This window comes from Saimiri boliviensis, chromosome 5 (genome assembly GCF_048565385.1).
Source record: "Saimiri boliviensis isolate mSaiBol1 chromosome 5, mSaiBol1.pri, whole genome shotgun sequence".
Classification (NCBI taxonomy): domain Eukaryota; kingdom Metazoa; phylum Chordata; class Mammalia; order Primates; family Cebidae; genus Saimiri; species Saimiri boliviensis.
The window spans coordinates 134,656,469-134,668,859 of record NC_133453.1 but is presented as its reverse complement, the minus strand read 5'-3'; the positions used below and the strand labels follow the sequence as shown (position 1 = coordinate 134,668,859).

General features: G+C 47.6%; 1 protein-coding gene across 1 annotated transcript in view; it reads right to left on the bottom strand.

The window, feature by feature from the left end:
- Nucleotides 1-5,431: 5,431 nt before the first annotated feature.
- The window catches only part of VPS33B (VPS33B late endosome and lysosome associated), a 28,114-nt gene continuing 21,154 nt past the window's right edge, over nucleotides 5,432-12,391 (bottom strand). The window contains exons 16-23 of the mRNA XM_039479847.2: nucleotides 12,242-12,296; nucleotides 10,417-10,463; nucleotides 9,114-9,246; nucleotides 8,468-8,541; nucleotides 7,587-7,688; nucleotides 7,011-7,086; nucleotides 6,789-6,905; nucleotides 5,432-5,787 (exon numbers count right to left, since the gene is read on the bottom strand). Coding sequence (XP_039335781.1) covers nucleotides 5,708-5,787; nucleotides 6,789-6,905; nucleotides 7,011-7,086; nucleotides 7,587-7,688; nucleotides 8,468-8,541; nucleotides 9,114-9,246; nucleotides 10,417-10,463; nucleotides 12,242-12,296 — 684 coding nt within the window. The 3' untranslated portion in view covers nucleotides 5,432-5,707. The remainder of the gene's footprint in view (nucleotides 5,788-6,788; nucleotides 6,906-7,010; nucleotides 7,087-7,586; nucleotides 7,689-8,467; nucleotides 8,542-9,113; nucleotides 9,247-10,416; nucleotides 10,464-12,241; nucleotides 12,297-12,391) is intronic.

Below are 12,391 nucleotides of genomic sequence, written 5' to 3'. Positions count from 1 at the left end.
TCCGAGCGCCGCCCCGCCCCGCGCCGTTTGGATTCGTTGGGCGCGGGAGTGGAGGGAGTTCAGAGCGCAGCGGCCGCCTGGATTCCCTGAGTCCCGGCTGCCCGGAACCGGCGCGGGGGTGAATAGGAAAGTTAGCTTCTAATTTCCCTCGCTCCTCCAGGAAGCGAACCTTGGAACTGATCTTTGGTGCGAATCTTCTCCAGATGTAGAAAGCCATATACTAAAGGGGAAGGGAAGGAACATTGAGTCCTGATCACGGGCCTGGAACCTTTAGTTCTCCCGTTTAAGCTCCATAATCCTGTATGGCAAGTATTGTCGCCATTGCAGAGGAGGAGACTAACAAAGATTTGAATGACTTGCCCAAGTCACGTGATTGGTGAATAAATGCCGATCACCTAGGTGTGATTTTCTTTCAAATTAGACGAGTTTCTAAATTGTTACATGAAAAATTTAAAGCTCATTAAGGTACTTTTGTTGCCTCCTTTCCTCGTTGAACACGTTACATCCCTAAATACTTACATATCACATTTTCCCCCCAGCGATTCATGGTGGCATAATATCCTGGTGTGTAGATACCTCGCCCATTCGGCTATTGATAGTTACATCATCATCTAAAAGATAAGGCTGGGCTGAATATCTTCATACATAAATCTTTTCATCCTGCATTTTCGTATGGCTAATTCCTAGAGGTGTAATTACTGAATGCTCCCTTTATCATTCGCCTTCCACACCAAGCCTCACTGGAAAAGCACCCTTCTTTTGTTAACCTCAGCGGGGCTGAATCCTATTGCACTTTTAAACATCTTTGCTCAGTGTGTAGGAAAAATAATGATGGCATTTCCTTGTTTGGCACTTGATTATAATTCAAATTGCACAGTTTTCATGTTTATTGGCCAACTGTACTTAGGTGAATCCTCTTCCCATGCCTTTTCCCTAAAGGTAAGGGATGCTTGTTTGTTTCACCTTCAGAACCATGTTTTTCTTACTGTCAGAAAAATTTCATTGGTGCTTTCTATGCGCTTTTTTTCATTTTTTTAAATTGAGATGGAGTCTTGCTCTGTCACCCAGGATGAAGTGCATGGCCTAATCTCGGCTCACTGCAACCTCTACCACTTTGGCTTCAAGCCATTCTTGTGCCTTAGCTTACCAAGTAGCAGGGACTACAGGATCCCACCACCACGTCCAGGTAATTTTTTTGTATTTTTAGTAGAGACGGGGTTTTGCCATGTTGGCCAGGCTGGATTCGAACTCCTGTCCTCAGGTGATCTGCTCTCCTCAGCCTCCCAAAGTGCTGGGATTATAGTCATGAGCCACCATGCTCAGCCTCAATATTGTTTTTAACTTGTCAGCAGCATGCCAAACATTCCCAAACCAGTATAGTGGACAGCAGGCACCACTTTTTCTCCTTTTCTTTTACCCCCCACCCCTTTTTCTTTTGAGACGGAATCTTGCTCTGCCACCCAGGCTAGAGTGTATTGGCATGATCTCAGCTCACTGCATGCTCCACCTCCCTGGTTCAAGCAATTCTCCTGCCTCAGCCTCCTGAGTAGCTGGGATTACAGGAACGTGCCACCATGCCTGGCTATTTTTTTTTTTTTTTTGCATTTTTAGTAGAGATAGGGTTTCACTGTGTTGGTCAGGCTGGTCTTGAACTCTTGACCTCATGATCTGCCCACCTCAGCTTCCCAAAGTGCTGGAATTAAGAGGTGTGAGCCACTGCACCCGGCCAGCCACGTGTTTTGTTTTTTTTTTTTGAGATGGAGTCTTGCAGTGAGTCACCCAGGCTGCAGTGTAGTGTTGCGATCCTGGCTCACTGCAATCTCCGCCTCATGGGTTCCAGCAATTGTCCTGCCTCAGCCTCCCGAGTAGCTGGGACTACAGGCGTGCGCCAACATGCCCAGCTAATTTTTTTGTATTTTTGTTTTTAGTAGAGATGGGGCTTCAACACGTTGGCCAGGACAGCCTTGATCTCCTGACCTCATGATCTGCCCGCCTCGACCTCCCAAAGTTCTGGGATTACAGGCGTGGGCCACCGCACCCGGCCAGCAGCCAGCCACTTTCTACAAGTACTTGCGTTCTGTTGATTAACATTGACACCACTAATAGAGTGGATGATAAAATTTACTTTCACCCTTTGTTGATTAACAGGAGAGTTTTTCAAAAACTTTCGCGGATTTGTGATCGTCATACTTGTTCTTCTAGCCAGCATTATTAAGTATCCTTAGATAAGCCAATTTTTCTATCTTGTCTTTCACACTGAGGTGCTGAAACTAACAAAGTCATAAAACTGATGCAAAGATACCCATTCAGAGCATAAACTCAGCATGTAAAACACTGTGCAATACGTGTTTATTTTTATTTATTTATTTATTTTTGAGACGGAGTTTCGCTCTTGTTACCCAGGCTGGAGTGCAATGGCGCGATCTCGGCTCACCGCAACCTCCGCCTCCTGGGTTCAGGCAATTCTCCTGCCTCGGCCTCCTGAGTAGCTGGGATTACAGGCACGCGCCACCATGCCCAGCTAATTTTTTGTATTTTTAGTAGAGCCGGGGTTTCACCATGTTGACCAGGATGGTCTCGATCTCTTGACCTCGTGATCCACCTGCCTCGGCCTCCCAAAGTGCTGGGATTACAGGCGTGAGCCACTGGCAATACGTGTTTATAATGTATGACCTTAGCGTGGGCAATGTGGCAAAACCCTGTCTCTATAAAAAATATAAAAATTAGCCAGGTGTGGTGGTATGAGCCTGTAGTCCCAGATACTTGGAAGGCTGAAGCGGGAGGATCACGTGAATCCAGGAGGTCAATGTGCAGTGAGGCATGATCATACCACTGCACTCCAGCCAGGATGACAGAGCAAGACCCTGTCTCAAAAAAAAAAAAAAAAAAAAAATCCTATGACAGGGTCATAGATTTCTACTGGAGGGAAGTGCAATGCTTTGCCACTGTTTACTTAAATGTTTCTGATACCACTTACTCTTTCTGAGGACCAACTGCCCTGCCGTTGGCAGTGCCTTTGGTCTTGCACACTAGCTTGACATAACACTCAAAATTCTAGCTAGATGCTTGAGGAATGCCATTTCCTTGGAATATATTCTTTTTTTTTTTTTTTTTTTTTTTTTGAGACGGAGTTTCGCTCTTGTTACCCAGGATGGAGTGCAATGGCGCAATCTCGGCTCACCGCAACCTCCGCCTCCTGGGTTCAGGCAATTCTCCTGCCTCAGCCTCCTGAGTAGCTGGGATTACAGGCACGCACCACCATGCCCAGCTAGTTTTTTGTATTTTTAGTAGAGACAGGGTTTCACCATGTTGACCAGGATGGTCTCGATCTCTTGACCTCGTGATCCACCCGTCTCGGCCTCCCAAAGTGCTGGGATTACAGGCTTGAGCCACCGCGCCCGGCCGGAATATATTCTTATACCGAATTATCATTATATTTATTAATTTTTTTTTTGGAGACAGAGTCTTGCTTTGTTGCCCAGGCTAGAGTCTAGTGATGCGATCTCAGCTCACTGCAACCTCCACTTCCTGGGTTCAAGCAATTCTCCGGCCTGAGCCTCCTGAGTAACTGGGACTACACGTGCGTGCCACCACGTCTGGCTAATTTTTGTATTTTTAGTAGAGACGGGGTTTCACCATGTTGGCCTGGCTGGTCTTGAACTCAAGTGATTCAGCTAACTCGGCTTCCCAAAGTGCTAGGATTACAGGGATGACCCACTATGCCAGGGTCAGAATTATCATTATTCTATAGGAAGAATACTTTTGATGATCCAGTAACTCAGGTTTTGATTTTCTTTCTTCCTCTTAGTAAGTGGCAGCACTGTGGAATGGGGAACAGATGGAAGGATAAGCAGCTGGGAGGGACACTCCTGCAAAAACCCAGGCAAGAGACAATAAAGATCTCTCTCATAGGGATGATGAGGAGATGAACTAGAGGCATTTAGAAATGAGAACCAGTAGGACAAGGGAACCAGCTTAAGGTGGGGCACAGAAAGAAAAAATCTGAAGTCAAGGATACAACTTTTTGCTCGTTTGAACAAAGTTTGGGAATAAGGGAAGAAGAGCAGATTAAAGGATTCAAGTAGACACAAGAGCTTCTACTCCTCAGTTATTTTGTACATGCTGAGTCTGAAGTACCTGTGGAATGACCAGGTAGGAAATACTTGCAAGGAGCTCAGGAGTGAGATGAAAGCTTAAGATCTGGAAGTGGATTACAGTAAAGGGCAGAGAGAGCAAATGGGATGAGCGACAAGCTAGGAGACTGTGGGAGGACAAATGAAGAGTATTACGGAAGCTGAGTAAGACCATTTCAAGGAAAAGGTAGCAATCAGTGAGATCAAGTTGGAAGAGGCCTGAAAAGAGGCCACTAATATAAGTGGTTATAATTCCTTCTTCTTTTTTTTTTTTTTTTTTTGGAGACAGGGTCACAGCTTACTGCAGCCTTGACCTCCTGGGCTCAAGGGATCCTCCCACCTCAGCCTCTCCAATACTTGGGAATACAAACGTGTACCACCACACTCAGCTAAATTTTTTTTTTTTTTGGTTTGTGTTTGAGACGGAGCCTTGCTCTGTCACCCATGCTGGAGTGCAGTGGCACAACCTCAGCTGACTACAACTTCCAACTCCCGGGTTCAAGTGATTCTCCTGAATCCTGATTCTCCTCAGCCTCCCAAGTAACTGGGATCACAAACATAAGCCACCATGCCCAGCTAATTTTTATATTTTTAGTAGAGATGAGGTTTCACCACGTTGGCCAGGCTGGTCTCAAGCTCCTGACCTCAGGCGATCCACCCTCGGTAGCCTCCCAAAGTGCTGGGATTACAGGTGTGAGCCACTGCGCCTGGCCAGCTATTTTTTTAATTTACTATAGAGATGCAGTCTTGCCATGTTATCCAGGCTGGTCTCAAACTCCAGGGTTCAAGCATTCCTCTTGCCTCGGCCTCCAAAAGCGCAGTGGTTACAGACATGAGCCACAGCACCCGGGCCTGTATTTTATAACTTTCAAAAGGTAAAGAGAGAGAGAGAAAGGCTACTAGCATCAGCAATGAGGAGGGTGCTGGTACATTTATAGGAGCAGTTTGCTGCTGCCTGAAATGGCTCTAATGGGACACAATCTTTCATTCTGCAATAAGAAACAAAACGCCTAAAGTGCCTTCTTAAAACAACAAAGTTATTTTCTCAAAAATGTAATGAGTCACAACATTTTAGAACTGGAAAGGTGCTTGCTGGTCACCTCACCCATCCTCCTCATTTTATGGTTGAGGAAACTCAGGAATAGAGCATTTGAGTGATTTTTACAGGGAAGAACCAGACCAGCCTGCAGCCGCTATGGAGTCCAAGCCAAGAAATATACGGTGCCCCTGTAGAAAGCCCCACGGAGCTTTCACTAATAAAGATGGAGGTGTGTGTCTAGAATGCTGAACACATTACATCGGAGAGCAGAGGCTTTATTTACAAGGATATTCAAACAGGATTTAGCAAAGGCTACCTCTTCCTGCTCGTTATCTTAGCAGCATGGGTTGTACTTCATGAACAGAAAAGAGAACTGTCCTGAGAGCAGGAAGTGAACTCTCTTCTTAGATATGTTCTCTAAATCCCAATATGTTCCATGCTCCCCCGGCCAGGTAGTTGGTGGACGCTTGGTTATAGCCTCCATCCCACTGAGGAATGTGTCCAGAGAAGATGTCAACACTGGCCAGGAAAAACATCAGGCTTTCACCTCACTCATGGCCTCCATCAGGCGAGCACTGTTTGTGACTGCTGTCGTCAGGAAAATGAACCTGTAGCCTAAGGAGGCAAATGCAGCAGCAGAAGAGACAGCGCAGATCTTAGGCCCCCGAGGTAATCATGCAGCCCATCCAGTTCCGCAGTCCCCATGGGATCAGAGCACCAGTTTATAGACAGAGACATGAGTGCCATACTCCTGGGCACCATTACTTTCTATGCCTAGGATAACTGGCTTGCTGCTACAGCAGGCCACAGTAAGGCTATGGAAAACTGTACCCCAAGGCCAGGAGGGCGTGTGTGTGTGTGTGTGTGTGTGTGTGTGTGTGTGTGTGTTGAGATGGAGTCTCGCTCTGTTGCCCATGCTGGAGTGCAGTGGCACGATCTTCGCTCTGTCTGTGTGTTGAGATGGAGTCTTGCTCTGTTGCCCATGCCGGAGTGCAGTGGCACGATCTCAGCTCACTACAACCTCTGCCTCCCAGGTTCAAGCAATTCTGCCTCAGCCTCCTGAGTAGCTGGGATTACAGGTGCCCACCACCAAACCTGGCAAATTTTTTTATTTTTTATTTTTTTTAATTTTTTTTTGAGACGGGAGTTTCGCTCTTGTTACCCAGGCTGGAGGGCAATGGCATGATCTCGGCTCACCGCAACCTCTGCCTCCTGGGTTCAGGCAATTCTCCTGCCTCAGCCTCCTGAGTAGCTGGGATTACAGGCACGCACCACCAAGCCCAGCTAATTTTTTGTATTTTTTTTAAGTAGAGATGGGGTTTCACCATGTTGACCAGGATGGTCTCATCTCTTGACCTCGTGATCCACCCGCCTCGGCCTCCCAAAGTGCTGGGATTACAGGCATAAGCCACTGTGCCTGGCCAATTTTTTTATTTTTAGTAGAGATGGGGTTTCATCATGTTGATCAAGCTGGTCTCAAAATCTGGACCTCAGGTGATCCACCCGCCTCGGCCTCCCAAAGTGCTGAAATTACAGGCATGAGCCACTGCACCCAGCCGACGTTTTTTTGGCCAGATACAATGCAGGCCAATTCTCACCTCTGTGCTCTCTCTTACCTTTCTCTCTGCCCAGGAACCGGAGGGCTGAGATCTCAGAGAATGTGCAACCGCCCAAGAACACCACCAAAATGAGGCGCAGGGACTCACTGGAAGCCTTGTCTTCCTTGGTCATGTCTGTGAGGATCAGACCAGATTCAGCTCTTCCCTGACATGCTAGTCCTGAGTGATGCCTCCAGCCACCCCTCACTGCCAGCCTACCCCACTATCAATGCCACATACCTGTGAATGCAAAGTCACCACAGTTGAGCAACCGTACCACCTCATCAAGGCCCTGCCAGCTTCGCCGCTCTAGCACCTGGGAAGGCGTAAGCACTGTTTCAAGGCTACAGACAGTGTCAGGCTTAGGAAAGGAAGGGTACAGCAGCCAGACCGTCACGTTTCTTGCTCATTACTCAAGTAGCAAAAAGTTGAGACAGGGCTGGGTGCAGTGGCTCACGCCTGTGATCCCAACATTTTAGGTGATCAAAGTAGGGGGATCACCTGAGGTCAGGAGTTTGAGACCAGCCTGGCCAACATATAGTTGGCCCAATCTATATGAAACCCCATCTCTACTAAAAATACAAAAATTAGCTGAGTGCACTGTAGTCCCAGCTACTTGGGAAGCTGAGGTAGGAGAATCACTTGACTCGGGGAGGCGGAGGTTGCAGTGAGCTGAGACTGTGCCACTGCACTCCAGCCTGGGCAACAGAGCAAGACTCCATCTCTCAAAGAAAAAACAAAGTTGAGACAGGCCAGGGGCCAAGAAAAACCAAAGAGAGTGAAATATGAATGGAAGCAAGAGTAAAATGCTCTCACCTGCTCGATGATCCGGCAGCTCAGGGGCACGTACGCACCACTGAAGACGTAAGCCATGTCTCGGGGCACTTTCAGATCATACTCGCCGTCCACGCGTGGGATCTGTAAGACAAAGGGACATCATCAGGCAAATGACAGCTCAGCTCCCTAACCGTTTAAAGGGTCAGATAAAGTGGCAAAGCCCAAAGAATAGTTCTTATTTCAACTAAAGGGAGAAGTAGCAATAGCCCTGAAAAGAGGATCCATAGCCAAAGATGGCAGTCTCTGTTCAGCAACTGTCAGTTCTCTGGAATTAGTTCCCATGTGCCATTACTGAATAATATGAAGGGCTGGAGGGAAGGCTTTTCCTTTCCCTGCCCTCAAGTGACATGGGATATGGCTGTCACTGAAGCAGCACTTATTCTCTGGCACTGGCAGGTGCTTGTTACATGTGGATTAAATGAATGAATCTACAGTGCTGTAAGACTAGCAAGCAAAAGAATCCTTATACACATGAAATGACAAAAAGGCTTTTGTGGATTCAAAGTACTCCACAGTGGGCCAGGCTCGGTGGCTCACACTTGTAATCCCAGCACTTTGGGAGGCTGAGGTGGGCGAATCACCTGAGGTCATAAGTTCAAGAACAGCCTGGCCAACATGGCGAAACCCCATCTCTACTAAAAATACAAAACTTAGGCAGGCATGGTGGTACATGCCTGTAGCTACTCAGGAGGCTGAGGCAGGAGAAGCGCTTGAACCCAGGAGGCAGAGGTTGCAGTGAACTGACATTATGCCACTGCACTCCAGCTTGGACAACAGAGCAAGACTGCACTGTCCCCCAAAAAAGTACTCCACAATGGAATGAACCCACTGTCTCCCCTAACCATCCCTGTTGCACATACCAAATTCAGCTTTTTGCTGATGGCACGAAAATTGCTCCTCTTGGCCAGAGAACTGAAGGCATCAGTAATTTTTCCTGGGGAAGAAATCTGTGTCAGGTTTCACCTAAGGTCTGTGCATTCCTGACACTGCCACAGGCAACACCGTTCAGGACATGACAGCACCAGTCACATCCAAAAACTCTCGGAACCTGTTCATCTACCATTCCCTGAAACTAATCAAGATACTCCCCACCCACAGCCGTCCCCCTCCTACAGGGTACCAGCTCTTTACAAAATGCAATCCACAGGGTGACCCGAGTTTATTGCTATGTGCTTTGGAGTTAAACCACCTTAACTTATTAAGGGACCTGGGACAAATCACTTAATTCTCTAAGCCTCAGTTTCATCATCCATAAAATGAGGATGAGAAAATCTACCTCGCAGAGTCTTTGTGAGGATTAAATCAGAAACTAAAGGGCTGAGAGCATGGCAAGTGTTCACTATGTGGAAATAGCTCCTACTAGCAGCAGTGGTAGTAATTGCCATGATATTAACAGGAAGGAATCTGTTGGGCTTCTCCAGTTCATTCCGTCCCTCCCCGTGAGCTGCCTGTTGACAGAAGTCAGGACCACAGCTGGAGCAGGGGCCACCTGTGCTCCCTGCTTACCTGCAGCCTTGTCAGTCACGAGCTTGCTCACTTTACTCTCCACGGCTGTGAGGGTATCCCCGGGGCCCTGCTCTGTTAGGAGCCCAGCTCGTCGCAGATTGGAGAAGGTTAGCAGGTGCTCAGGGCCATAGCTCTGAAGAAGATGCAATTAGACTATTCACTATTTCCAAAAGGCATCTAAGCACTGTCAGCCTCTAAAGAGGTGAGCGAGAGGACTATGAAGCCCCTGCCGTTAGGGTCCTCACATTTTGTTGAGATAAATTTTCACATCAGAAATAACCAAACAGGGGCTGGGCTCAGTGGCTCACGCCTCTAATCCCAGGGCTTTAGGAGGCCAAGGCAGGCAGATCACTTGAGGTCAGGAGTTTGAGACCAGTCTGGTGAACATGGTGAAACCCCATCTCTACTAAAAATATAAAAATTAGCCTGAGGTGGTGGCTCGGGCCTGTAGACTCAGCTCCTCAGGAGGCTCAGGCAGAGAATTGCTTGAACCTGGGAGGCAAAGGCTGCAGTGAACTGCAATTGTGCCATTGCACTCCAGCCTGGGTGACAGAGTGAGACATCATCTCAAAAAAAAAAAAAAAAAAAAAAAAAATTACACCACCCAAAAAAAGTATAAAAAGCAGCATGAGCCGTGTGTGGTGGCTCACACCTGTAATCCCAACACTTTGGGAGGCTGAGGCGGGTGGATCATGAGGTCAGGAGTTTGAGACCAGCCTGACAAATATGATGAAACTCTGTCTCTACTAAAAATACACAAATTAGCTGGGAATGGTAGTGTGCACCTGTAATCCCAGCTACTCTAGAGGCTGAGACAGGAGAATCACCTGAACCGGAGAGGCAGAAGTTGCAGTGAGCCAAGATCACACCACTGCACTCCAGCCTGGGCGACAGAGCAAGACTGTCTCAAAAAACAAACAAACAAAAAAAAACCTATGGATGTAATGGGAAGGCTTCCCAGATGAAGTAAGACTTGAACCAGGAAGGAAAGCAGAATCAATGCCTCACACAGTGCTAAAATGAGGGAGACAACCATCGGTAGGAACTCACCACTGGGGCCGGCGCTGAAATGTTGAAATTCTCAGCACTGGCCATGTGCCATGAGTGTATGAGGTGAAACAAGACTAAAGGACAGAGAGGCGTGCTCAAAGGTGACTCTCCCTAGTGGCTCTAGGAGGGAGGCCGGAATGGAAACAGGAAGGTAATAGAGGCAGGAAAGGGGCCACTTCTTTTGCCTCTTTCAAAAATGCCCGATAACCACCCTCCACCAAGTTCCCTCAACAATACATTCTCCAAGCCTTACCTGCAGATACTGTGTTTTCAGAGACCGGTAATCCTTGGGGATCAAACCTAAGAGTGAAGAAAATAAGACGGGTACATGAGAAAGAGGCCAGCAGCAGAGGAACCCTAAAATGTACAAATAAACCAGCAACCAATGCCTTCTTCAGGAGGGACTCAGTCAATGTTAACCCTGTGGAGTATACAGTTGGTTCTAAATTTAAGCTTGCTTATTGAAAGATAAAGCCTGGGTCTGGGAGTTCCCAAGAAGAGTTGTGAAACATGAGTGTGCTAAGGAGGGGACACCGGAACTAAAGGTGATCATAGCAGGGCGGGGGGGGGGGGGGAGCGTGGCGCGGATTCAACGGGGCAAGGAGAAGTGATGACTCATGCATTTCTTTCTGGCTAAGGGGCAGTTCTACTAGGAACTGCTTCACAACTACTGAGAAACAGGAAAAGTGTTCAAATGACTCCCAAAAGCCTGGTCTTAAATGTTTTTCTCCATAGAGGTAAGAATAACTGGGATTCTAGGCCGGGTACGGTGGCTCATGCCTGTAATCTCAGCATTTTGGGAGGCCAAGTTGGGTGAATCACCTGAGGTCAGGGGTTCAAGACCAGCCTGGTCAACATGGTGAAACCCCGTCTCTACAAATACAAAATTAGCCAAGCGTGGTGGCGGTGGTGGCGCATGCCTGTAGTCCCAGCTATTTGGGAGGCTGAGGCAGGAGAATCACTTGAACCTGGGAAGTGGAGGCTGCAGTGAGCTGAGATCATGCCATTGTACTCCAGCCTGGGCAACCAAAGCGGAACTACATTTAAAAAAAAAGGGAGAATAACTGGGATTCTAACTATAGTAAATGAGATTTAGAATGAGCAGAATACTTCTCTGGGTAGGAAGCAACCTTCGACTGGGCACAGTGGCTGATGCCTGTAATCCCAGAATTTAGGGAGGCTGAGGCAGGTGGATCACCTGAGGTCAGGAGTTCTAGACCAGCCTGGCCAACATAACAAAACCTCATTGCTCCTAAAAATACAAAAATTAGCTGGGTGTAATGGCCTGCACCTGCAATCCCAGCTACTTGGCGGCTGACGGGAGAATCGCTTGAACCGGGAGGCAGAGGTTGCAGTGAGCTGAGATGACATCATTGCACTCCAGCCTGAGCAACAGAGTGAGACTCTGTCCCCCTGCCAAAAAAAAAAGTAAAAAAAAAAGTAAAAAAAAAAGAAGGGGCAACCTTCAAGAATATTCACCAAGTGGAAGACTTCAACAGTAAAATGAAGTTGCCACGAAGGTTGCAGAATCTGAGATTTTAGAAATGTTCATGAAAACCAGCTGGGCACAGTGGCTCACGCCTGTAGTCCCAGCTACTTAGGAGGCTGAGGCAAGAGAATCGCTTGAACCAGGAAGGTGGAGGTTGTGCTGAGCCGAGATCGTGCCACTGCACTCCAACTTGGGTGACGGAGTGAGACGCCATCTCAAAAAAATAAATAAATAAAATAAATGCTCATGAAATTAACTTGCTATCCCTTTTTCCTGGAATGTATCTTTATCTTATTGAAAATTAAGGCAGACGGAGTGATGAGAGAAATCCCACTCAGCTCTGTACCCCTGCAGTCCTAAGATGTGGCTGGGTTCTAGGGCGGCCTGGATGTGGTCTCGCTTAGGGCAAAAACAATACATTCCCCTGTGGCCTGGTGATGATTCACCCAAAACAAAAAAGAATCCACCAAATTACAGGGAAACATTCTGTTTGCTAAGACGTGTGCCTTAGCCTTGCAAAATCACTTCTTCTGTCCCTAAGGCATGGTTTCTCAATCTGACATTCTCATCTGTAGTCTCTTGGGCTCACCGTTCTCAGTGATAGACAAGAGGCACAGGAGGCGCAGGCTTTCGATAGGCGACACCTGCACAGGAAGAAAGAATCGAGGAGAACCGAAGCTTCACGACGTGTCCTTCCCCTCTGCTGGAGGCCGACCTCACCATTCTCGGTTCCACCCAG